This window comes from Leptopilina heterotoma, unplaced genomic scaffold (assembly GCF_015476425.1).
Source record: "Leptopilina heterotoma isolate Lh14 unplaced genomic scaffold, ASM1547642v1 Lhet_51, whole genome shotgun sequence".
In the NCBI taxonomy this organism is placed as follows: domain Eukaryota; kingdom Metazoa; phylum Arthropoda; class Insecta; order Hymenoptera; family Figitidae; genus Leptopilina; species Leptopilina heterotoma.
Window position 1 is genome coordinate 2,131,796 of NW_025111110.1, and position 26,463 is coordinate 2,158,258.

Consider the following 26,463-nt stretch of genomic DNA (forward strand, 5'->3'; position numbering starts at 1 on the left):
CTAAATAATAAAACTTATCGCAGAATTTCAATTATTTTTAATATAATTTTAATGGAATTTCTCAAAAAATGTAATTATTCTTAAAAATTTTATTAAAATTCATCAAAGAAATTCAATTATTTTAAAAAGCCTTCCTACAATTTATTTATTAGAATTTAAGTATTACTGTCAATACATTTTTAATTCAATTTCTTGAAAGAATTAAATTATTTTCAAAAATTGTAATGAAATTCTTTTTAACAATTCAATTTTTTTTTCAAAATAATTTTAATAAAATTCTTCTTAGAAATTTAATTAAGGGAGCGTTCACAAATGATGTCACGCAATTTTTGGAGATTTTCGACCCCCCCCCTCCCCCTCAATTAGGTATTTAAAAAGAAATATTATTAAAAAATTCGTCTAAAGAATTCAATTATTTCAATTATCTTTATAAATAATAAACTTTTTCTCAAAAATTCATTTATTTTCAAAAATTTTAATAACATTCTACGCAAAAATTTTATTATCTTCATATAAACTTTTCTCAATTCAATCAAATTTTTTACAGAGATTCAATTATTTTTAATACAATTTTAATCTAATTTCTCGAAAATTGAAATTATACTTAAAAATGCTATTAAAATTGGTCAAAAAATTTTAATTACCTATTTATAATTAAAAATTAAAAATTTTCAAAAATTCTTGTCAAAATTTCAATTATTTTCAAAAACTTTTCTCAATTCAATCAAATTTTTTTTACAGAGATTCAATTTTTTTTAATACAATTTTAATCTAATTGCTCAAAAAATGAAATTATTCTTCGAAATTTTATTGAAATTCGTCAAAAGAATTTTAATTACTTATTTCAAAATTTATTGATAAAATTCTTTATGAAATTCACGCTATAATATTTTCTCTCTAAATTTGAATTAGTAAAAATGTTTACTAATTGGAATTAGTGACTGATTTTTTGCTTTTGAATTAGCAGATTTTACTAATAAATAGTCGTTTCTACTTATTTAATAGTAAAATTTACTAATTCAAAAGCAAAAAGTCATAGTCAGTAATTCTATAATTAGTAAACATTTTTATACTAATTAAAATTTAGAAAGAAAGTTTTATAGCGTGAATTTTTAGAAATAATTAAATTTCGAAAATGTTTCAAATTATAATCTTTGAATGTTTGAATTTTTCATACTTTTAACTGAAAATTGAGTAGATTTAATTTTTTTGAAAAAGTTTAATGGAACTTTTTTGAAATTATTCGAACTTTTTATTTTCTAATATATATTTGATGAAGAATTTCCGAATAATCGATAAAATTTCGTAAAATTGAATTGTAAACAAAAGAATTTGAAGATTTTCAAAGAAATTTTTTAAAAATTATTAAAAATAATTAATTTAAAGAAGAATTTTAGTTTTAAATTCTACAAAAATAATTGAATTGCAATGAAAATCATTTTTATGACGTTACACTAACAATATTCTTATAATATAAAATAACGATTTTATCAGTCGGTCATTTTTAATTATTTATAAAACATGCAAGATATATCGATTGCTCCGAGTCGAAGACTCGATCACTCGGAGTGATCGATTTCTTCATGTTTTATAACAATTTTTTTAAATTCTTTATTTTCAAAAATGTTTGAATTTGAATGTTTTGAAAATCTTAATTCTTATGGAAAAATTATAATGATTAGTTATTTAATTTTGTAAAATATAAATGTAGATTAAAAACCTGGAAAAGTAAGGGAATTTGAAATGAGCAAAAGCGTGCGGCAACCCTGAATAAAAAACATTGTCTGACTCAAGTAAATATTTATTTAAATCAAATATTTTTTTTCATTAAATAGTTTTTGATTAAAAGAATAAAATATTCCAACCTGTGAAATATTTAAAATATATTAGAAATAATTTAAACTTCAATAAGAGAAAATGCAAATTTTTCCAAAATGCATTTTGCTTGATTAGAAGCAGAGAGGAGTTAAAAAATTTCGATATGATATTTAAATGCGCCATTGGAATATCTTAAATTTTGACGAGGACGATTAATTTTGAATCGACAAATACCGCGCGCTTCATGCGCAGACAATATAAAAAATCATCAATCACACAATCACGAGATCTACAGACACCTCAAGTAACTCTCGACTATATCTTTTCGTGATCTCTCTCTCTTTCTCTCTTTCTCTATCTCTCTTTTCTTCCATGGGCGTGTCATCTCGATCTGATCCAATCCCCTCACCATATATTCCACCAAAATTCCGGCGCGCCTGTGTGTGCGAAGATGTATATAATAAAATCATCCGGGCGCAGCCAAAAAATCATCTGACAAATTCATCTAGATATAAGGCAATAAAACCCACGAGTCGCTGAATTCGATGGTATCTATCACTTCTTATTCTTGGGTGCTTATAGACTTTATATAGTGGCGCCAAGAGTTCCAACATTCCGCTATACATAGCAACTTTGAAATCCTACCTTTTTCTTCGTTCCTTTGCTAAAAAAAAGAGAAACAAAAAAAAGAAGAAGAAGAAAGAATGGAAAAGAAATGCGAGAGATTTTGCTTGTCGATCAGGTTAATACATGTTTCTTCTTCCGTCTGACGATTTTACAAACTTATAATCTTGATGACCCGGCCGAAACAGCAAAGCACAGAATTAAATAGTAGATGTACAATATATATTTTAATTTTTTCTTCCTTTTCTCTTTTGCTCGAAGAATGAATTCATAAATCTTAGTTTGACCTGTAAAATGAAATCTTTATAATGTTGTTTTTTTTATAAATTATTGTTTGATATTATCAGAAATATGTAAACTAAATAGAAATAGCATTCCCATTCTTGTATTGTACTTTATGTGGTTCGAAAAGTATTCGCCAGATGTCTTAAAGGTTGCTTCAGCTAAAAAGGCGTTTTTGAAAGGGGAACCTTTTACTGCGAACGTTTAGAATTTATGAAATTAATTTTTTATTTTTATTATTATTATTATTATTATTATTATTATTATATGTAACATCATGCATCAAATGAATGAAATACTTTTCATTAAACGTATTTCAATAAATTGCTATGATTACAATAAAAATTAAAGACTTGAACTTTACATTTTCAATAATTTATAATTAATTTTTTTCATTGAGACTCACAATTGAAGTAAAACAAATTTAATTCGAAGAAGAAATAAATAAGCTTCGTTCATTTGAATGTTCAGAATTGTAGAATCATGAATTGACAGAATTTTCTGATAGTAGCTGCAATTACTAAGGCGTAGGTGAATGAGTGATGAGTGAAAATTTTAGTCAGAGGTTCGATTCTCGGCGCTAGAATTTTATTTTTCAACTATACTTGTGTATAAGTTTAAATATATATTCAGTCTAAAAATTCTATAGAATTTTACTAGAATAATTTTATATTAAATAAATATTTAAATTTCCACAGGAATTCAATTAATTCAGAATAGCATTTTCAAAAAAATTTTCGAAAAATCAATTATTTAACAAAATTTTTATACAAATCTTCACAATAATCTAATTGCGTTCACTTATAATATTTTTCATGGAAATTCAATTATTTAAAAAAATGTTTGACAAAATTTTAAACAAGAATTCAATTATTTTTAATACTATTTTAAATTAATTAATCAAAAAATTCAATTAATTTCACAAATAAAGTTTTCCAGAAGAATTCAATTATTAAAAATAAAATTTTTATATTATTTAATATCAATAATAACAAAATTCTTCACAGAAATTCAATTCATTTTAAACATTTTAATAAAAATTTTTGCAATAATTCAATTATTTTCATAAACAATAAAATTCTTCTCAGGAATTCAACTATTTTTGAAAATTTCAATAAAATTATTCGAAAGAAATCAATTATTTTAAATACAATTTTAATTACATTTTTTTGAAATAATTCGCAATTATTCTTTTAGATTTTAATAAATTCTTCCCAAGAATTCAATTATTTACATTAATAATTCTTCGAAAGAATTGAATTATGTCAATGAATAACAAAATTGTTCACGAAAATTCAATTATTTTGAGGCATTGCAATAAAATTTTTTGCAAAATTTAATTATTTTCATGAATAACAATATTCATCACAAGAATTCAATTTTTTTTGAAAACTTCAATAAAATTCTTTGCAATTATTCAATTATTTTCATAAATAATAAAATTCATTGCGGGATTTCAATTATTTTTAATAGAATTTTACAGGAATTGTTATAAAAATGCAATTATTCTTAAAAATTTAACTTCAATTCCTCGAGAAAATAAATTATTTAAAAAAATTATTTTTTAAAATTCTTTGAAAGAATTCAATTATTTACAACAATATATTAGAATTTTTCTCAGAAATTCAATTATTTTCAAATATTTTAATATAATTGTTGGAAGGAAATGAATTATTTTAAATACAATTTTAATTAAATTTTTTTGGAATAATTCGCTATTATTTTTTTAGATTTTAATAAAATTCTTCCCAGGAATTCAATTATTTACAAAAATAATTCTTCGAAAGAATTCAATTATGTCGATAAATAATAAAATTATTCCCGAAAATTCAATTATTTTGAGGGATTTTAATAAAATTCTTTGAAAAATTCAATTATTTGCGTAAATAACAATATTCATCACAAGAATTCAATTATTTTGAAAAGTAGGATAAATTTATTCTTGGAAATTTAATTATTTTAAAAAATTCTAATAAAATCGTTCCCAAGAATTCAAGCATTTTAATAAATAATAAAATGCTTTTTATAAATTCAATTATTTTCAAAAAAATTTAATAAAATGCCACACAGACACTCAATTATTCTCGTTGTTCATTGATTTTCAATATCTACTAGTTTCATGAAATTTCCAAACAGAATTTAGTTATTTAAAAGATTTTTTGTAAAAATCTTCGTAAGAATTCAATTTTTTTCATGAATAATAAAAATTTCTCGGAAATTCAATTTTTTAAATTAGAATTTGCATAAGATTTGTCGAAAGAAATCAATTATTTTATCATTATTTAAAATCAATTATTTAATTAATCATCATTTCAATAATTAATAAAAAAGCTTCCTTATGACGAAGCATAATTAGTTTTAATAAGACATTTAAACTTTCTCTCTAAGATATAAAAATTCGAAATTTGTTTATTAAATTTCCATACGAAAAAAGAAAAATTAAAAATTAAATGAAGTAACCAAAGATGGTAATCGCGTATATATATAAATATATAAAAGAAATTAAGTTTATTATGATGTTAAATGATAGAATATGGCTGCGATACTTTAGTATTTTATTGCATATAATTAAAAGACACTACTCATCTCGTTGGTTCGCAATATAAGAGGATTTTATTATTTATCGACACGACGTAATCTGGGAATCGAGAGCTTCGAGACATTTTGGCCGGGTCGATATGTATACAAGGGGAAATACTTGGGCGCATTTTATTATCTTGTTCGTTCATAAATTTTACTACGAAAATAAAATATCTACCTTCCTATATAACAACCTTTAAAAAAAGGTTCCTTAGAGGAGAAGAGGACTCTTCTCTCTTTCTTTCTCTCGCGAACCATACGTGTGCCACCTTTGTTTTTTTGGTTTTTTTAAAAACTTGTTGATTCAGCACAAAAAAAGTTGTAATGACACAAAAGGAAACTTGAATATTTAATTATTTTATTAAATTTCTTTTTTTTTTTTTTTTTTACGGATTCGGAATATCGATTAAGGAGAAAGCTGCTCTGGATTTTTATTTGTGATGATTAAAAATTAAATTGATATTTTACTCTACTTTTGGAATTTATTAACAATTAATTGCTCTGGAATAATTTTTCTTTTAATGAATTTTGTTTTTTGTTTCTTCTTTTATATTAAATTTAGTAGAAAAAAAAATTATTAAGTAATAATTTGTTACACATTAAAAATATTATAAACTATATAATAAACTTTATAAATTCACAAAAGAGAGTTTTTTACGACTGTATTTTAAACTCACTTTTTAAAATTTATGAAATATCTTTATTAAGAAAACATTTTTTGAACGCTTATATTTTTAATGAACCTTGAAGAATAAATATTAATTATTACTTTATTAATTGTTTTTCCTTTGGCATATTACATTAAAATTTTTTAGATGTTTTTTATTATAATTAATTTTTAAATAAATATTTTCTAATTTTTTTTCAAGTAAAAATTACAAAAGTAAATGACAATTTAGTAAAAGATTATTTTTATTGCTTTCTTATGTTTCTTAAAACAGATTTCAACATAAAAGTAATTAACTTTTAATAATTAACTTTTTAATAAATATTATTTTCTTTCTTGAATATAAAAATATTTGATAGTAAAATTATTCTAGTGAAGATAATTAATTATTAACTGTCTAAATGAGAAAATTGAAAAATGAGGGTAAAAGTGATAAAACTTGAATTCAGTATACCTCGCATCGTCAATATATTTCGAATCTTTTGAAAAACAAATATTATATGGTACAGTCAGTGCTTTTCCACGATTCTAAAAAGCATATACAGTATAGACAACGGAATAGTTACAATAAAATTACTTAAGTGTCTATAATTTCGCTCAGTCATTCATTTAATAATTTTTTCTTCTTCTCTCACATACATAATTCAATTTCTTACAATTCTTTTTTCTTCCTTCTTTTCATTAAATAACTAATATGTACAGGATATCACACAATTAAATCGCAGTACATATCTTACAATTAGCACTAATTGTTTTCTTTCTTTTCATCTTAATAATAATAATTATAATAATAATAATAATAATAATTAAACATAGTCTTTCACACAATATTTACAAGAAATTTACGCCATTTCGAAAATAATTTCCAAGTAAAAAATATTACATCTATAGTAAAACATATATAGCTATGAAACAATTACTATGAAAAAAATTATATACACAAATATGTGTTCCAAAAATGTATATTTTCTTTATAATGACATCTATTTGAAAAAAATGTCAATTATAAATAATTACTATTTTGTAATATTTTTTCTTAGACTATAAATATTTCTCTGCAATTTTCTTTTCTTTGCAATTTACACTTTTATTAATATTTCGTTTAGAATCAGTTTTTTTAATATTCTTAATTTACAATTTTTTTTCTTTAAAATAAATTAACTCTTTGGACGAAATAAATTGAGAGTTGGACGATTTTTTTTTTGAAATTATTTACAATCATTGGGGAATTTTTCGAAATTTGAAAACTGTTTTTAATATATGGTTGGGGAAAAAATTAATTAAGAATATTAAAAAAAATACGTCAAGGGAAAAAACAGAAATATATTTTCTTAGTTGGTATTTACTAGATTTCACGTGACGACTATAAAGAAGCGTTTTAGGCGTGTGCACATCGAAAGTTTTGAAACTGTTTTGCTATATTTGGTTTGAAGTAAAATTGAGGCACAAATGTGGTTGCACTTTTATACAATCACCTAATGCGATTTCCATATATCAAGCTTTTTTTTATACTCTATTCGATTCTAGAACTATTCGAAAATAGGTAATTCATTAAATTTATTCGATTGAAAAACATTTTTAATTAATAAGGTTCAAATCGTTTCAGTTCCAATATTGGTAACAAGTTTAAAAGAGAGATTTGTTTCGACATCAATTTAAATACTAAATGTCGCATTTGATAAAAATAAATATATATATATGCTATAATTAAACTACAATTTAATATGTATCAAAACAAATTCGTTTCTTTTAAACTTATTATTCGAAGGAATTTGATTCGATCATTGGAATCATTTGGTATCTTAATGAATTAATTCTTTACATTGGCCCTAATATTATGCACTTTGAGATCTTTATAGTAATTATTTACAACAAATGAATATTTTTATTTCAAGAGATCTGCATTTTCCTTTGGTTCGCAATGTAGCTTTTTTATTTATTTTTTTCTTTTAGTCTCCTTTGTAATCAAGTAGAAAAAATTTTAATTTCGATCGAATTTTTTTCCCTAAAAATGAACTAGAATTGAAAAAAGAAAATTGCAATCAGTAGAATCTGCGCCAGCACAGATAGTATAACAAAATGTTAATTTTCCGTTGACGAACACTTTTTTTTTGATCTCTTGTTTAATGTCTCAATTTGATCAAATTGGTCCAATTATTCACCTCAACGGAAAGTTAAAATTGAAACAATATTTTAACGAAAAATAAAAAACTATTGATTGTAGAACGATTACAAAATTTTTCTCAATTTCAAGTGGAAAAAATAATTCTCTATCTTTAATATATGCGGAAAAAATTCGAATTTAGAAAAAAAGAAATCGCTGATGGTGTAAAGATAGAAATGCTATTTGAATTTAATAATATTCTATTCAATCCAATTCAATTGAATTATGAAAATTAATTTTCATGTTAATGATGAAAATTAATTTTCGTGTTAATGATGAAAATTAATTTTCGTGTTAATTAATGACAGTTGATGATGAAATTTAAGTTTCGTCTTAATTAATGAGAATTAATGATGAAAGAATGAAATTTAAAAAGTGCAAAAAATATTTAATTCAATCAAACCAATTTGCCAACTGATTTCAAACATTCGATTTTTGCAGAGAGGTTCCACAGCCAAGCGTCGATGACGAACATCGAACAGAACGAAAAAAAAAATATCCATGCGATCCCCCAATTGGCCTAATCCCATAAATATTTAATCTGGATCAATTCCAACAAAAGAATAAAAAACCAGTCACGTATTTGTCATTAGTATTTTAGATATTAATGAATACTCGCTGGATTTGGTCTTTAGCCGCTTTCATTTTTTTTTCGTGAATCATGAAAGTACTTTGTCAAACTAAAATGACTGTTGCAAAATCCATTTTGAAGAATCCTTTTCACAAAATCCATCCGAAAGGATTGCATTCTAAAAATTCTTTCGTTAGGAGTTTCTCAAAAATTTATCCAAAAGGATTGTTTGATTTTTATTGTTTTCCGAAAGAAGTCGAAAGGATTCATCCGAAAAGTGTGTTTTTGATTGTTTTCCGAAAGGATTCAGCCAAAAGGATCAATTGTCTTCTAATGGTGAAATTGTCCAGATTAATATTCAGATCATCAAGAAAAGTTTGGTTAATACGCAGTCGCTTGATGATGCATCAATGGGTTAAAGTGATGACCAAGATGATGTGGTGGTGGACCTGGCAGGGGACTGTGTTGTGAACCCACTGGCGTCGGTTGACAGACGTACCATTCCGTTAATTCGGGACCCCTTGACGATAGGTGTGTCGGTGGTGGATTTGTCGTTAGTGTTGTTGTTGCCGAAACAACAGTTTGAGGTTGTGGCGATTCCGTGTGGCCCGTTACTGATAAACTACCACCGCTACTGCTACTTTCTTCGCCCTCGCTCTCGTAACCGCCTCCGAGTTTTCCATCTCCCAATGTCATTCCGTGCACCTGAAATCAGAAAAATGGGTTTATTAGTCTTTAATAATTAATAATTAAATTTAATACAATTTTCAAACCATTTTTGAAAAATGGGTTTATTAGTCTTTAATAATAAAATTTTAATACAAATTTTGAAACAATAAATTAATTGTGACGCGATCCCTGAAGAAAGGTATACCTAAGAAGCAAAAAGTTTTAGTTTATATTTATAATATTTGGAGCAAAAAAATTTTAAGAAAATTTTAGGTTATGTTTATAATTTTTTTGAGTAAAAATGCAGAAAGAGAATTAGTTACTATTACAAATTATTAAGGTTCAAGTCTTTGACATTCAAAATATTCAATAAAAACTGATTTTAGTTTTATGCAATTGAACAAAAAATTTTAAATTGAGAAAAAATAACATAAACATAACCTATAATTCGTTTGCTTCTTAGGTACAAAAGAGCGCGACAAAAATAAAAAAAGATTTAATTAGAAAAAACAGTTTTAAAAAAAGCATAGTATTTGTTTTTTGGTCAAAACTATTTTTTCCTACGGTATTTCCTTGTATTTATTTGTGTCTATTTTTGAAGTAAACTTCAACGTATTTTTAAAAATTTAAATACATTTTTACTTATTTCCTAATTCTTTTTGGCGAGAAATTTTGTTTAAGTTACATTACGTTTCTTGATTTATTTTTATTTAATAGATGATGTAAGAGTCAGTGATGAGAAATTTGATAAAATGGGAAAACAAATTTCTGTGTTTATTTTGATGGAATTTTTGCGAGTCTTCAAAGTCGAGAAGCAAAAGAGAAGAAAAAAACGTTCGGTTTGATAATACTCATTGATTTAGAAGAAGCATTTAGGTTTATTATTCTTCTTTTTCTTCTTATCTCCTTGCCTGGCAGATATAGTTTTAAATTTTATCTTTATTTTTCCAAAAATATTATTGAAACAAAAAAAAAATTCAATTTTTATTACAGCCTAAATTTTTGAATTAATAAAAGTTTCCTCAAATTTTTACTATTTTATTTAGATGCTTTAAAATATTATTTATTACATTCTCATTTTTTAATTATTATTAGTTGCTTTAAATTTTGTGTCCCTAACTTCTGAACGTTCAAAAGCATAAATTTTTAGATCAGTAAAATATTCCTTCAGCTTTTAGTTAAATTTGACTATTTTATGTAGTTGCTATAAATATTATTTAATTATTTTATTATTATTATTATTATTATTATTATTATTATTATTATTATTATTATTATTATTATTATTATTATTAGTTGCCTTAAATTTAAATTTTGTGTCCCTAAAATTCTGAACGTTCCAATGAACGAAATTTATTTAGTAATAATTATTTATTTATTTATGCAAGTCTAATTTGAATCAAGGAAATTGTGATGAACTCAAAAAAAATTCGTTCTTTAATTCAATAAAATTATTAGTCTATAAATTCTTTAACGTTCAATTGAACAAAATATTTAGTCGATAGAAATATTTTCAAAAATTACAATTGATTTCAATAAAAAATAGAAACAAAATTAAAAATTTTAAAACTGTATAATTTATTCTTATAATGTGTGACTCAATGTTATTATTGTAATAAAATTGGAATTTGCATAAGAAATAATAAAATTTTGTTCATTTCAATGTTCTGAATTTTGATTAATTTTTTTTATTAAATTTTAAGTGAAAAATCACTAAGGATGCAAAACATTTATATCCAATTACTTAATAAATGTATTAACAATTATTTCGGTTTATTTAAACGTTCAAAACTTTAGAGACGAATTAAAAATATAAAAATTATAAAATATAATAATACTAATACAATGGTAACAATAATATTCAGAATAAGAATGATTATAATAATAATCATGAAGATGTTAATAACAATAATGAAAATAATAATATTCAGAATAGGAATAATGATGATAATAATCATAAAGATAATAATAATAATGAAAAAAAAAAAAAATAATAATAATAATAATAATAATAATAATAATAATAGTAATAATAACAAAAAGGAGTGACAGAAGTCAAAAGGTTGCCCCATCAAAAAGAATGTCATGTTTCTCTCTGTCTCTAATTTTCTCGGTAAGAAAAAAAATCCTCCCTCTCCTAATATAGAGAAAGATGTTGAGCATCTAAGTTAATCACGAAGACTAGCTTCCGCGAATTATTTAACGTCGACGAAAAATCAAGATTGCCATCATCGTCATCATCATCATTATCATTATCATCATCAGCCTATATATAAATGCCTCTATATATACATATATTGAACACGTATCTCGGGAGTTAGGTAAAGTGGTTTGTTCTGGTCTAGAGTGGTAATTTCCCATTAAGATTCCTTGCTCGGTCGCGCGTAAACTTCACTAGATCTGACTTCTCTTCCCTCTTTATTTCTTCACAAGATAGACAGAACGTCAGATTTCGCTGCTACTTGCAGAGGATCATCGGGAAAGGTCAGGAGAGGCTTCTTCTTCTTCTTCTTCTTTCTTTCTTTTTTTTATGAAGAATTCTTTTTTAAAGAATGGCAAGCGCTTGACTCCTTCTCATCTTGGTTAAATTTCATTTCGTGTTATATTCACAGAGAAACGTGTTTTATATTTAGAATTCGATTTTTACACGTATAGCCATCAGAAAGATGAGAGGGAATTTATAATGAATTATTAGTTTTATTAATAGAATGGAGAATTTTCAATTTGGCATTTTTCTCTTTGAAACGGAATTTTTGATTTTTCTTTTTATTTCTGACTTTATTAGTCTTGACTCGTATACTTTTAGTATTTTGGTTTGGTCGGAATTGCGGTCATTTTATATTTTTTTGGATTGTTTTCCTTCTTGTAAATGGACTGAATCACTAGGCTGATTGATTGTTTATTAATTTAGTTCGAAGGGGAAAATAAAAATAGAAATACATACCTTCATGTGTTTGCGCAATGAACTCGGATGGGTGTAGGACTTATCGCAGCCGGAAACTCGACAGTTGTAAGGCTTGTCTGACGTGTGGACGTGACTGTGTTTTTTCCGATCGCTGCTATTCGCGAATCGTCTGTCACAGCCGCTGTATTCGCATTTGAAAGGCTTCTCTCCTGAAATAGAAAAACAAGAACGATTGTAATTTACTTTTTCATAATAGTACAAAACTCGGATCTATTGCGTCATTATTACCAAAACAACTTGCATCAGATCCTATATTTTTCAAAAACTGTTATAAAATTGCAAATTTAGCAAAACAGGTCAACATCCTTTTGATTTTGAATAAAGTAAAGAAAAAGGTTAAAAAAAAATTCTCAGTAGGGGAAAAGTAAAATAAAAAGGTAAAACAAGTTCCAAAAAACCAAAAAATTTTTAAAAAAAGCTTCCTCTTTTGGCTGCTGCGGGAGATATCGAGAGATAAAGTCCTCGCACGCGAATGGCTGATATTGCCAGGGCGCAACGACGCCGTCGGCGGAACGCTCGAGACCCGTGTGGCGTGACTTTATTTATTTCTAACGGAAGTTGACTGGAATATATTTTACCCAGAGAGAGAGACCCCCTCCGAACCTCCTGGCACTACTCTTGAGAAGAGCGAAGGCGCGAAACGGAAACGTAAAGTTGGCGGATTTTTTATGAGAAAAATGGCGACTGGGTTCCACTTTTCTCTCCTTTACAATGTGAATATAAGAGAGGGTGCGAATTTCACTTATACCTTTTCCTCCCCAATGAATTTCTTCCTTTTAAAAAAACTTTCCGCAAAATTACCCAAAAATTGATAATTACGCACTTTTTCTGCAGATATCAAATTGAGACAAAAAACGAATAAAAAGTGTTGCGAACTTGTGTTTTTGGGAATACAAGTTCGCAACACTTTTTATTCGTTTTTTGTCTCAATTTGATAACTATGTGCTTAAAAATAACAAATCTTTAAAATTAGTAGAAATTGTAGAAATAGCAATTATAGAAACTAAAAAATTCAAAAAACAATATTTAAGAGCATTAAAAGTTTTGATCATGTTCGAAAGAGTTATGCAGGTGCAATTCCTGACACATTATAATTCGTTTTTATCTATATAAAAAAGAAAACGTCCTGACACCCTTGTTGCTTATCCACGCCTTATTTTGCAAAACAAGGATGTATCTTGGGACAAGCTAATTAATTTTGCTGCTATCCACAAGATGCAGCGGTACTTATTCGTCTCACGTGCGAAAAGCACGATAACGATGGTAGTTCCAACGAGTTATCGTCGTGACATGGATTATATTCAAATCACTCAGTTTCCTGTAGGAGTGTAATACGCAACTGCCCGTAAAACGACTGCAAAAAAGAAGTTTTGAATATTCATAAACGCAAAGGGGAGTTATATGCTTGTGCTTCTCAAATATAAAAAAGAAAGAATTGTCAGAAACTTTATGTACTGTAAGTAATATGTCAAATCTTTGAAAGTAAAATTTTCTTCTCCTTTTTCGCTCTTGGTATATGACGCTGATGTGCAAATGTTTTTTAAAAACGAAAAAGGGAAAAAAATAATCGTACGATATTTATTATTTTCAAATGATACTGATCTGTGAAAAAAGTTAATTGCTTTGAAGATTTATGTATATTAAAGATGGCGAATCAAAAAGAAGTACCCTAACAGGATATTTTAGGACGGATATCCTAGAAGTATCCGAAAATTTTGAAATCCTTAGAGTCCTCAAGATAGCCATGGCACATCCTACGATTATCATAGTTTTCGGATTAGAATTGGATCTTTCTTAAAAAGACGATTTCGATCACCTAATTAGTATTCATATGTAGTGAAGAATTAAGAATTCGTACAACAAAAAGTTTTCTATGCATCAGTAATAAATACATTCTGTTTGGATTTGATCCCCAAGTTCACACTCAATTAAAATAGGAAAAACCGTGATCTTTCAATTGATTTGGAGCTCTGATATTCGTTGTTGAAGAATAGGAAGGATTAATTTGTTTTATATAGGTATGAGTTTGTTGTGTATAGGTATAAGTTTGTTGTCCACATATAGCAGAAGTCGCATTCTCTCTCTTTTAGAAGTAAAGAATACATACAAGAAGTTTGTGAAATTTGGACGTGGCACGGAAGCAGGACGATTAATAACTTTTCAAATCTGTCCTCGGCAGGGCCCGAGAGCTTGGCAACACGTCGGCAAATAAATAGCAGATAAATAAAAGCTTCGTCCTACGTCCTCTATTCTGTCGCACGGGGTTGCGTGTGCAGATGGCAACAATATACCGTGAAATATTGCTGCTGGTGTGCCCCCACGTATATATGTGAGTATTGTAGTCAAGGAGGATGATCGTGATTGTGTGTATGTATGATATTCTCTCCTCTATCAGTACAGCGGAGATAAATGTATTTGTGTGTATATGGATTCAACACACAGTCGTTCGAAATCGAGCGACCATATTCTAGAATGATGGCACGATCCTCAAAAGTGTTCTCTCTCTCTCTCTCTCTCTCTCTCTCTCTCTGTCTAGTGTGGATATCGTGTTATGACTTTTAGAATGGGGAGCACAATGGCCCAGATCCACGCGGGATAAAATAGTTATTATAATCGTTTTAGCTCGACGAGGCCAGGGATTGGAGATACACACACATACCTATCCGACTTTGCTCTGTTACCTTACCGAAAGAACCATATCTGACTGGCCTAGCCCGAGGAACCCGTCCAAGTTTCCAAATAGAAGACGATAATGTACAAATGACTGGATTAGAAAAATGTAGATCGCAATCGCATCTGGCAGCTTGGAATTATCGGCGAACAGTTGTAAGTTCTGCCTCGAAGAGTTTACGTTTTGCCAAAGAGAGGAGTTTAGGATAGACAACCGACTACCTGCCTCACACTCCTCTGTGCATTATGTGATTCGCTCAACCTTCCCAGAAATCTTCAAATCCTTCTGACTTTTTTCTTTTATTTTCATTGTTCTTTGGGGAGATCAACATACATTCCTTGAAATATGTAAGCGTACAAGAGATTTCAGTCAGTTTCGGAAAGTTTCTAATCAAGGGATTAGTGTTTTTATGCTCTCATCAGATGAGGTTACCTTTTCAATAATATTTTTTTAGAGTATTGGCGATATTGTGTTTGGTGTATTCAGTAGATGGTGTGATTCTTATTTTGTTACAATTTTTTTTACAAAACTTCCGAATTTGCTCTGCAGAAACGATTAGAGTTTGTTCTACACAAATTGTTACAATTTGTTGTACCAACCAACAGAAATGGTGCAACAGAAACCTTCAGAATTTGTTGTATTCAAAACATCAGAATTTGTTCTTCATTAATCGTTAAAATTAGTTTTACAAACCATCACAAGTGGTTTGAGAATAACCACAAAAATTTGTTCTGTTCGAACCATCAGAATTTGTTCTACATTAATTGCTACAATTTTCTGTACACACAATCAGAATTTTCTCTATAAAAATCGTCTAAACTGATTTTATACTAACCACCAGAATTTTTTCTGTTTAAACCATCAGAATTTTCTCACCATTAATTTTTAGAACTTGTACCAATTATCAGAATTCGTTCTGTATATTAATCATCAAAGTTTATTTTATGCTAATCGTCAGAATTTATTGTACTAATTATCAGAATTCCTTCTCTATTTCAAAGTAGAGTTTAAACTTCAAAGTTTTGTTCTCTAATAATCGTCAGAATTCGTTCTGCATTAGTCGCTAGAATTTGTTTTGCTAATTATCAGGACTTGTTCTACACCTATCATTAGAATTTGTTCCACATTAATTGTCACAATTTATTGCACAAAATATCAGAATTTCTAATACTAAAATTTATTTATTACTGAAATTTGTAATACTAAAATTTGTAATACTAAAATTTGTTTAATACTAAAATTTGTTAAATGCTTATCAAAATTTGTTCCACCAATCGTCATAATTTGTTCCACTAATCATCGTGAGTTGTTCCACTAATCAGAATTTATCCTCAAAAATTTGTCGGACAATTCATTAAGAACCCAGATCCAGATACCCGAATGCTAATACCAAATCCGTTAGGAATGTGAATTTATTTCTGCTTGTTCTTCAACCTTACACAATAATCATAAAGAAAAAAATGTTTGATACTTTGAGAATACCGAGTATAGATTTAGTACACGTAATTTTAGAAAAGATGTAAAAGCATTCCAGCGATTTATTCCAGGAACGAGTGAGAAGCAGCTTTTTTTAGAGAGAAAAAAAGAGAACAACGTTTCTAAAGAGTGTGCGCAGGACGATTTCGAATAGTGGTTCATACTGTATATATGTTGTATACTAAAAACGAGAATCTAGTTGGAAAGTATGGTATAGATTTGGAGTTTTGGTGCAGGCGGTCGAGGGAAAATGGACTGGCCACAGTGTCGGTGGGGGCATCTTGGAAGAAACTCATTGAACTGCAGTTTTTGGAAAAGCTTCGAGTGATATATGGGCGTACACCATTGTCCTCAAAACGAAGGCATCGTCGGGGCCTCGGATCCGAATATAATGGATGATTTTTCGCGTCCATTGTATTGGGAGGACACCAGTATGGGCCACCAAACAGTGTTGCCAACCTTGCCGAAATTCCGACCCCTCCTTTCTGTTTTTTTTTGTGTCAAATAGAGAAAAAGTATGAAGAAGACCCCGATTTTTTTAAAGCGTTCTCGAGTGGATAATTTTCTTGTTATACGTTCAATATTAAGGGTAGGGAAGAGAAACGATTCTTTCTTCTCCCCCTTGCGGCTATATCGATCCCGACTCGATCAAGGTAGATCGGGTCAAGATAAACTTCACCGAGTCAAGGAGATTGTTGATCAACATGAAAAGTCATCGGATTAGGACGATCTGATATTGGTTGTAAATCGAATTATTTGTGTTGATCGACATCGATCTTTTTTGCGAATTAGTTTCTTTTGCTGTAATCGTCACTTTTTCTAGTCTAAAAAAAGTTTCTGTAATGTTTTTGTAGTTTTTTTTGTAATTTTTTGTCTTCTTTGTAATCTTTTTTCGTAATCTTCACTTTTTGTAATCTGTTGTTGTTTAGTGTGTCTGCTTAGTCCGGTCTAAAGAGAGGAAGGTGAGAAAAAAGTTAATAAGAAAGAAATCATTGAGGTGGATAGGCAATTAAAGTTGAATCATAGATCCGATTAATTTGACATAACTAATTGATGTCGATTCCCTTGAATTTATATTTATATAAAAAAGAAAAGTTTTGGAGAGAACGTGAAAAGAGTATTTTTATAGCTCGTTGTTTTCTATTATAAAAAATTACGATTCGTTTTTCGCAGCCTCCCACACCTTTTATTTGGAAAATTTTAAAGCATACCCCGCATGATAAAAGCTTTTGTATCTATATAGTTCTTTGCTTGACTTGACTCGTGAAGAATGGGATCTAAAAAGTAACGTTTTCGACTTTTATTACGTTTCTAGAGTAAACGTGAATTCAAAGAGGATAAATATATATACGTCTTGATTCCAATCCTGTTTATAAAAGGATTTAGAGATTTCTTCAAAACGTTCTAAATTGAAAGGAGGATAGATAGTAAATCATTACATTGTCGAAAGGCGAATGGGAATAAAACAAAAAAACGTACGAATCAAACAGGGAAAATAAAATTACTAATAAAAAATAAAATTAAAATTGAAAGTAGAATTGGAATTAGAATTAGAATTACTAATTAAAAAAGACAGAAATAGTGTTAAATTAGGGGTTTAATCAGAAGATGATTTGTGTCTCCTAATATTTGTATTTGCGTGTAAACAAGTAAACATGAGAAGCATCATGCCAACACTTGGCTTTCAGGAATGGATCAATGCGGCTCATCGAGTTTCGATGTTTATCATGTTTACACGGATATTGTGACGAGCAAACTTCCACTTTCCACCTTTACTCCAAGCAAACATTCTCTGGTCGAGCGGACATTAAACACGAAGGGGGAGAGAGAGAATAAGAGGAAGCGAATTGAAGAAAAGAAAGAAACATGAAAAAGAACCGCAAATTCGTGGTTAAACTCAGAGACTACTAGTTGATGCACCGATCATTCCGCCATGTTGATTTCGAAAAGGGAGAGACATGAGAAAGCACGGCATCGGCAGATGTTTGTATCTATATTTCTTTCTGATTTCACTGTAATTTCCCTCTTGTTAGATGAATTTAAAAATGCAATTTCATTATGTGAATTTGAAAATTTGATTTACGGAGTAAACTAAATGGAAACTAAATTCAAAAACAAATTTTGAAATTGGATTTAATAAATACATAAGTAAGAAGGAAATTTTGAAAATGGATTTGGAAAATGAAGTTTAAAGATTGAGATTTAAAAATTTTGAATACAAAGAATTTTTTTAAGAACGGAAAAGTTGCAAGATTTATGAAGTAAATATAAAGGAAATGAAGTAAATACAGTACGATCTTGAAGTCATTGGTGAGGAACAGTAAACGATTTCAAATGCCTGCGTGCACCGTGTTTAATAAGATTTCAATGGATTTGAAGGACGCTGAAAGGATTTCAAGGATATAGACTTCAAGTCCCTTTAACAGATTATAAAAGATTTTATGGGACTCGTACAAACTTCTTGAAGCAATAATATGTTTGATGTTTAACAAATAATAAAGAAGAAATGTTGCTAGATGCCAACAAATTTACCATGTAAGTTAAAGTTATACAGTAGTTTTAGAAAAAAGAAACTTTTAACTATAAAAAAAATTTCTACTTTCTTGCAAAGAATTTATTTCTAAATGTTTAATTTTACTTCTTCTCGACTTCTTTTTCAAAATTTTTAAATTTATATCTACAAAAGATATATTTTTATTTAGGATTTTTTTTCAAAAGTTCTAAAAATCGAAATTCAAAATTCCTGATAAATCAATTTTTTGAGTTTAGTTTAGAAAATGTCGGTAAACTATTTTAGAGAGATGATTTTTTTAATGAATGATCATTGTCAGTATTGTTGCATTAGTTTTCTTTGAGAGTTTTTCCCCAATCTACTGAGAACGCTGAGAATTCCATAGTCCCAACCAGGTGTCGGAAAAGAATTACAAGAGACTATCATTTCCAAGATTTATCATTTGAAATTGTATACACAGAGACAAAAATCTCTAAAAGTTCCTGATCGGTATCTGTTAAAATATAGTGACAGTATTTTTTTGAGTCTTGGTAATTTTTTCAAATGCGGCCGTTATAGGTCTCTGAAATGGTACATTTTTTCTTTTTGTCTAAAATTTTATACGAAACTTGATAGTTTTCTAAACTTATCGAGAGTGTTTAGTAGTAATGAATACTATTTAATAATTACACTATTTACTGTTTGTATTGACCATAAAGCCGTACTTTAAAATTTTAAATCCCTACTTGGCAGCTTTTTTTAAGTTTTGAATCCCCTACTTGGCAGTAAACATAACTCCTGAAAAATAGAAAAAAAATTCAGAATCAGCTTTACGAAATAAAAAAAGCCACAAAACAGAAAGTTCACTAGCTTATATGATAAGGAATAAATTTTGATCCGGTTTTCGGGTAGTCGGGAGAATTCCAAAAAATCGCGTGTCATCTTGATTGTTGAAAAAAAATTCGGTAGCCCAGTGTCCTGCACGTAGAGGCAGTTTAGAGTCATATATCCTCGTGGTGTTATCTGAGTCGGATGCTACCGTTGTGGCAGAGCACATGACACACTCCTCCGTCTCTTGACACACCTTTTTAAATATATACACAAACAAATACAAACACAAGTGAGAATAAAAACAGATTCTCTTGTCTCCACTTGTCCGTTATCACGTTTATATGTACGTGTTCATGTAAACGTGGATAATACCTGCGTATGTGTATATAAGCCACAGCATCCCAAGAGATCAAACTGAAAGATTTTCAGAAACTGCTGTTATAAAAGATAGGGGCGCCATGCCATGAGCACAAGGTATGCTGCTTGAGCCTCATCGTCTAGAGTTACCAGGGACGGTTTTATCCATTTGTCTCTTTGGCCTTTCTCTCTCACTCTCCTTTTTTCTCTTTCGAAAATTCCAGGTGCACGTATAATCAGTCAAAGACTAAGGAACTTGAAAAAGAGGAATGGAATAGATTCTCTATTTTAGTTCAAAATTCAAGTGAAATTTTTTTTGTGGTGCTTAATTTTTGGAAAAGAATTGTTTTGATTTGTTTTTGATGCAAGTATGTAGGTGGCACTTTTTTTTGGAAATGGACCTACGGCCCTGAATTAGCCAGGTTGCATGCAAAAGCGAGTGATATTTATTCGTGGAAGGTGGCATTTCTTTTTGGACACTGACCCGCTTTTATATAGTTGTCAAGGCACCCGCACTATCTTTGCACCGATCTGCGAGTAATTGAATATCTCTCTTGGAAAGAATGTCAGAATTTCCGAAAATTTCGCTACTTTTTGCACAATTTCTTTTCTAGTTCTATACTTTGTCGAATTGTTCGTTAGGCCCGGAAAATTTTTCCCGCAGAATCAAAATTTATAGGTGCAAAATTTTATTTCTCATTCTGAGTGGAACATAAAAATTACAAAAATCTTTCTTCGCAAAAACATAATATACACACACGCCCCTCATTCAATTCTGTTCGAGAGTAAATCACACAGGAACTTGCTTTTCGACACTTCCAAGGATCCTTGGCATGAAACTTGCTGAGAGACGATGAGGAAGCGCAAAAGAAAAAAGTCGGAAAGAGGGATTCTCGTGAATTGAAACTTTTCCTGGCAAACTTTTCGCTATCCGCTCTCCCTCTAAACTTTGAGAGTGAACGGCCTTTACTTTTAAAGTGAAACTTTAAAACCGAATTCATTTTTAGATTATATGTATATAAAATTCAGAAAAGTTGAAAAATTCTCCTTCTCATATATATATATATATTTGAGTACTTTCTAAACGAAAAAAAATTTTCTCCCACCGACTGAAAGGGTAATTTTTTAAAAGGTTTCTAAATTTTTCTTTCAAAAGAGTTGAAGTTGTCGAAATGGACACTTATATAAAAGTATTTGTCCGCTATGCTACTTGAAAAGTAAATTTTTTTTTTTTGAAGAGCTTTTAGGCCAACATGCTAATCCGGGGATTTTTCAACAGGATCAACTCTCTATTTAACAGAAGCAAAATTCGCGTCAGAAGTTTTACGGATGAGGGAACTTTGCCTGTACATAATAATATATACCACTGTCGGCTTTTAAACACATTCAGAGAGAGAGAGAGAGAGAAAGAGAAAAACTATCGATGATGATCATCAGCATATAGGAACGAAAGTGAAAAAGAGATGGAGAAAAAGGAAAAATGTTTGTCTCAACAATGGGCCCTAACAAGCCGGATCGCGGTTCTTTGGGCTTTGGTGCCGTTTAGCGCTATAGCACAAAAGGGCGTGCTACATTCAACTTTGGCGCACGCACCCTCTTTTCCTTTTTTCAAAAAGCGGAAAAGAATACAAGAAGTGTCTATCTTGAGGGTAACTTCGTTTTTAGCTTTTTAGTAGTGCAAAAATTGTTGAGATTTTTTCTTCATGGTCTTTTTTCGAAGGGCCAAAAAATTTTGAGAGAAAAGGAAAAATAGTGATTCGGGGAGAGAGGAAGAGAGAGAGAGAGAAAGAGAGGAAATAACAGGAAGGAAAAGGAGAATGTTACATACACACCTACTCTTGAATGACGACCTTCGGGATCTTCTCTCGAGGACCCTCGAACTCATCTCCTCCTCCCTTCTCACTGGGTTTGTGTGCGAGTGTGTATATGTATGCCGCGGGCACGCTCCATTATGAAGATCGCACCATTCAAAAGCTATTTACCCCACCGTCAATGGCTCGTTTGCTTACCTTCCCAGTTTATCCTTAAACTAACGCCTCCTCTATATATGTCTAATTCCGCAAACTGTCAAGAAAAATATAACATCTCAAGCAGCCTCTCAGGAAACTTTTCCAAAAACATTTAAAATTTTTTGAAAAACGACTTAATTTTTTGTTTTCGAGAACGTCTTGATTTTTTGAAAAATATTTAAATTTATTCCGAAAATATTTGAATTTTACGGAAGAACATTTAAATTTCTCCGAAAATGTCTGAAATTGGTGGGAAGCATCTAAATTTTTGGAGAAGCTTTTAAATTTTTCGAAGATCATCTGAATTTTTAAGGCAAATGTCTTAATTTTTCCTCAAATATTTTGGATTTAGGCCTCTGAAGTTCACGCAATCTAAGTGAATAAATAAAGTGAAATTAGCGACATTTTCATCTCTAAAAACTCCAAATAGTAGTTTTCGTCGCTGAGCGTCGACGCTAACTTGAGGGACTTTAAGATTTACGGTAAGCGTAAAAAAAAATCGGCTTCTAATAATAAGATGAGATAATAATGAGAGATGAGGCAGATGAGATAAGAAAGATGAGTCAGATGTGATAAGACAATAAGCCGAATTTTTCGAAACAATATTTAATTAAAGAAGATCCGTTAAATGCAGGTTTAGTCACACAGTTAATTTGTTTAGTCGGCATTTAGCCATTAATAGATAGAGGTTATGAAAAGATCGATTGGTATTTATTGACGGTCAATGATTCGACGCTTTTTCTTCCCTCCTCACCCTCGAGAGCGATAGAGAGAAAGAGAGAGAGAGGTTTATCCCTTTTTCTATATTCGATGATCATGATGATGATGATGACGATGATTATGATGATTACGACGACTAGTGGTGAGTTAAAGAGATTTTATTTCATTTTGGCGTCTCGTCTCGTTTTATCTCCTGTGTGGCCGGTCTTTGACTTATTAATGAACAAACCCCCGGGTCATCTAATGACCGATCCTTAGGGCGTGGCGCGAAGATTGCTAAATCAGATCTCCTTTAGCTTTCTCTTTAGGGTCGGAGGCTGCGCCCTCGACGTATTAATTTGCCCTAAACATCTGTTCTTATCAGCATCAAGTTGCATTATTTTTCGTCCCAAAAATCAGGTGGTTTGTTCATCAATAACACACTGTTTAATTTTACATTTGAATCATTAGGAAAAGCAGGTTTTTTTTGTAAGGATTCAAGTATTGATTATTGAATTCATTTGTGTTATTTTTTTTGGATTGAAAATACACAAAGGAGTGATCTCATTAGGAAGAAGTGATGCTTGAATCTTCATTGCAGCATGATTACATGTTCGAGAACCTAATGATTGTTAAGTCATTAGGTTCTCGTCAACATTACATATTCGAGGGCCTAGTGACTTAAGTCACTAGGTCCTCGAAGATGTAATGTTGACTTTTTCCAAATGTCTAAACTTCGAGTCAACTGAACTTGTTTCCCCTCGAAAAAAAAGACTTGAGAAGGTGCGATCGTAAAAATTGACGTCGAAAGTAGCAGACCGGAAGCGACAACATCCGTGTGTATATATATCCGTGAAAGAAGATGGACCAATCTATATACCTATAAATTGGCGTGCGAGTGAAGAGGAGAATTCGCAATCCGTGTGTAAGAGAGGCGAAAGAGGAGGAGGAGAGAAGGGCCAGAGAGAACATAATGTTTCCCACAGCGCGCGGAGTTGTATATTTTACGATATGGCGAGCAATTTGACATCTCGCATGAAACATAATTCACGCGAACTCGTGCGTATATATAAATATATATATGTGTACGGTAAGGATGGTATGAGCTTCCAACGCGAGAGCAAATCTGCAACTCTCTTGCGCGCGAGAGAGCGCATCGAAACCATTAGAGGAAGACTTCGTAAATACAACGGTCGGGGCAAACTCTCGATGCCCTTTTTCATCCTCCATTTTTTTTCTTCTTCTTCTTTAATTCCTCCATCCCTCGATTTCATCCTTATATTCTCTTCCTGCTTGCTCCTTTTGCCTAGTGTAAATTCGCTGTCCTTTTTTTTGCATCTCTTCTGCATTTATACTTTAGATGATATGATACTTTGTGGACATCGTTTCACGATGGATTTTTTTCGATAGTGCCTGCAAAATTTCTTATCTCCCGAATCAGGAAAATTGTTGTTTGGCTTTTTTACCTAAACCTAGAATTTATTTTAATGATTATTTAAACTGACAAACATTTTAATTGATAAGAAAATGTTGTCCCTAAAGTTGACCACAACGCAGAACGTCAAAAAACGATGTTTATGAAACCGAATCCCTAAGAGGCGTTAGTTACATTTCTTCGAATCGTATCCAAACTTCATAAGTCGAGTTTTATTAGTGGAACGCGGAATAGTCGAATGAAAATAATCGACACAGAAAGTATATATTCGCGCAGGTGCATAAATACCCTGAGTGTTTAATTGGAATGTGTGAATACCATTAGTGAGCGCTGGAGTCGTAAATAAATATTAGCAATTAGCACTTTTTTCTTTTTTTATTCGTGTAAATATAAACTAACTAACTCACGCGAAATATAATTCTCAAAGTTTATTAATCGAGTGATAGTAAATATTCATTTTATATCGGCGAACTCATTGAATTTGAATTCACCATAAAAAATATTCTTCTTCTCAACGAGAATGAAACCTAAAGATATCGTACAATAATATCTTGAGGATATTGCAAGAGAGTTGAAATTTGATGTTATCGCGTCCTCCGCACTGAATGATCCGATTCAATTTATATTTATTGTCACTAAACGAAAACTTGTACTGGGCTGTAAAAAATAATATTTCCTTTAATTGAAATACATTCACCTGAATGACGAGGCGGAGAGATGATTTCGATAAATCGAGAGGAATTTAATTCTTTCGGAAAAAAAGTTTTTTGATATAAAATAGAGAGAGAGAGAGAGAGGAAAAAATAGAGAAAACGGACGTGAGAAAATTAATTAATATTAAGCCATAACTCTGCGGAATGTGGTGAAAAAATTTATCATATTGTGTTCATATTGTCAAAAGTGAAAATAATATCTGTTTTGAATGAATATTTATAGGAAGATGTGTACAAAAGAATATGATTAGGAAATCGGTTTTTTGTCGTTTTGCATATGTGAAAGAAAAATGGACAAAAAGTGTCACTCTCGTGGGCCTTACTCCTTCCTTTTTTTTCTCCTTTAAAGCAAAACAAAAAAAAAAGAAGCGAGTCCGAATTTAGTCTCGCTTGGAATATTTCTCTTGGAGAAAATTATAACGTCTACGAGACCCTAATAATTTCTCCTTATAAAGCGAAGATATCGGGTTACGAAATTAAATTACAATACGAAGCCCTTCTTCGTGGCTCTGCGTCAAACCGAGAGGCTCCGCAAAGATATCCAATGATTTTGACAAGAGAGGCAACTTAGCAGCCCCGTGGGACAAGAGATTTTTCGTTTCGAAGACCTTTGGTCTTTTGGGACCCGCTAAAAAAGGGTTCAACAGTCCAATATACGCGATTATATGCGGGGAAAAAAATATTTTCATTATTATACAATTGAAAATGGAACAGTTTCCCTTTGGGCACTTAAAGAAGGACACAGTTTTTTTTTAAGGATATTTAATTGAAACACCAATTGTGAAATGAAATTTGGTTTAAATGATATTTATTTTTGTTGAAGCTTGTATAGTATCACGAGGATTTCTTCAAATATGGCTCCTGTCAAGGATAAATATTTTTCCCACACATTTCTATCACTCTCTCAAAAAAGATGGGAGCGGTTGTCTCCTTCACGAAAGGATGCTGCGAGAGGGAAAGAGAGAGTGAGAGAAAGAGAAAAATAGAGAAAAAGAGTGAAAGAGAAAAAAGAGAGAGAGAGGGCGAATATAAGATAGAGAAGGAGAGGGGGAGAGAAATAAATAAGAAAAAAAGGACGAAGAAGAAGAAGAAAAGAGAAGAGCAGAGAAAAACAAAACGGAATGGCGGGCTGGCTGCGGTGGATGATTTAGGGGGCGAGGGTCGGGGGTCGCGGGTCGAGACCAGGTTCTGGAATGCTGGGCCCTGTATATACCCTTCGCTCCCTGGAAAAGAACTGTGTGTTGAGCCCCCACTGTTGAACGAAGGAGCATATATACGTTTGTGTGTATATATAAAATGATAAGAGACAAGGATAACGGATAGAATATTTACATAGGTCGTTATATGGGCAAAATGCGCGCAACGAGATTCGAGGTTTGCCAACAGGGGCACCGAGTTGATTTTGTCTCTTTTAGAATCGCAGTGTATTTTTGATTAAAGC

The 26,463-nt window shown here is 30.2% G+C and overlaps 1 protein-coding gene across 1 annotated transcript in view; it reads right to left on the minus strand.

Annotated features, from left to right (window-relative positions):
* Window positions 1-7,042: 7,042 nt before the first annotated feature.
* The window catches only part of LOC122507675 (zinc finger protein ZIC 4-like), a 35,213-nt gene continuing 15,792 nt past the window's right edge, over window positions 7,043-26,463 (minus strand). The window contains exons 2-3 of the mRNA XM_043620517.1: window positions 12,320-12,489; window positions 7,043-9,411 (exon numbers count right to left, since the gene is read on the minus strand). Coding sequence (XP_043476452.1) covers window positions 9,088-9,411; window positions 12,320-12,489 — 494 coding nt within the window. The 3' untranslated portion in view covers window positions 7,043-9,087. The remainder of the gene's footprint in view (window positions 9,412-12,319; window positions 12,490-26,463) is intronic.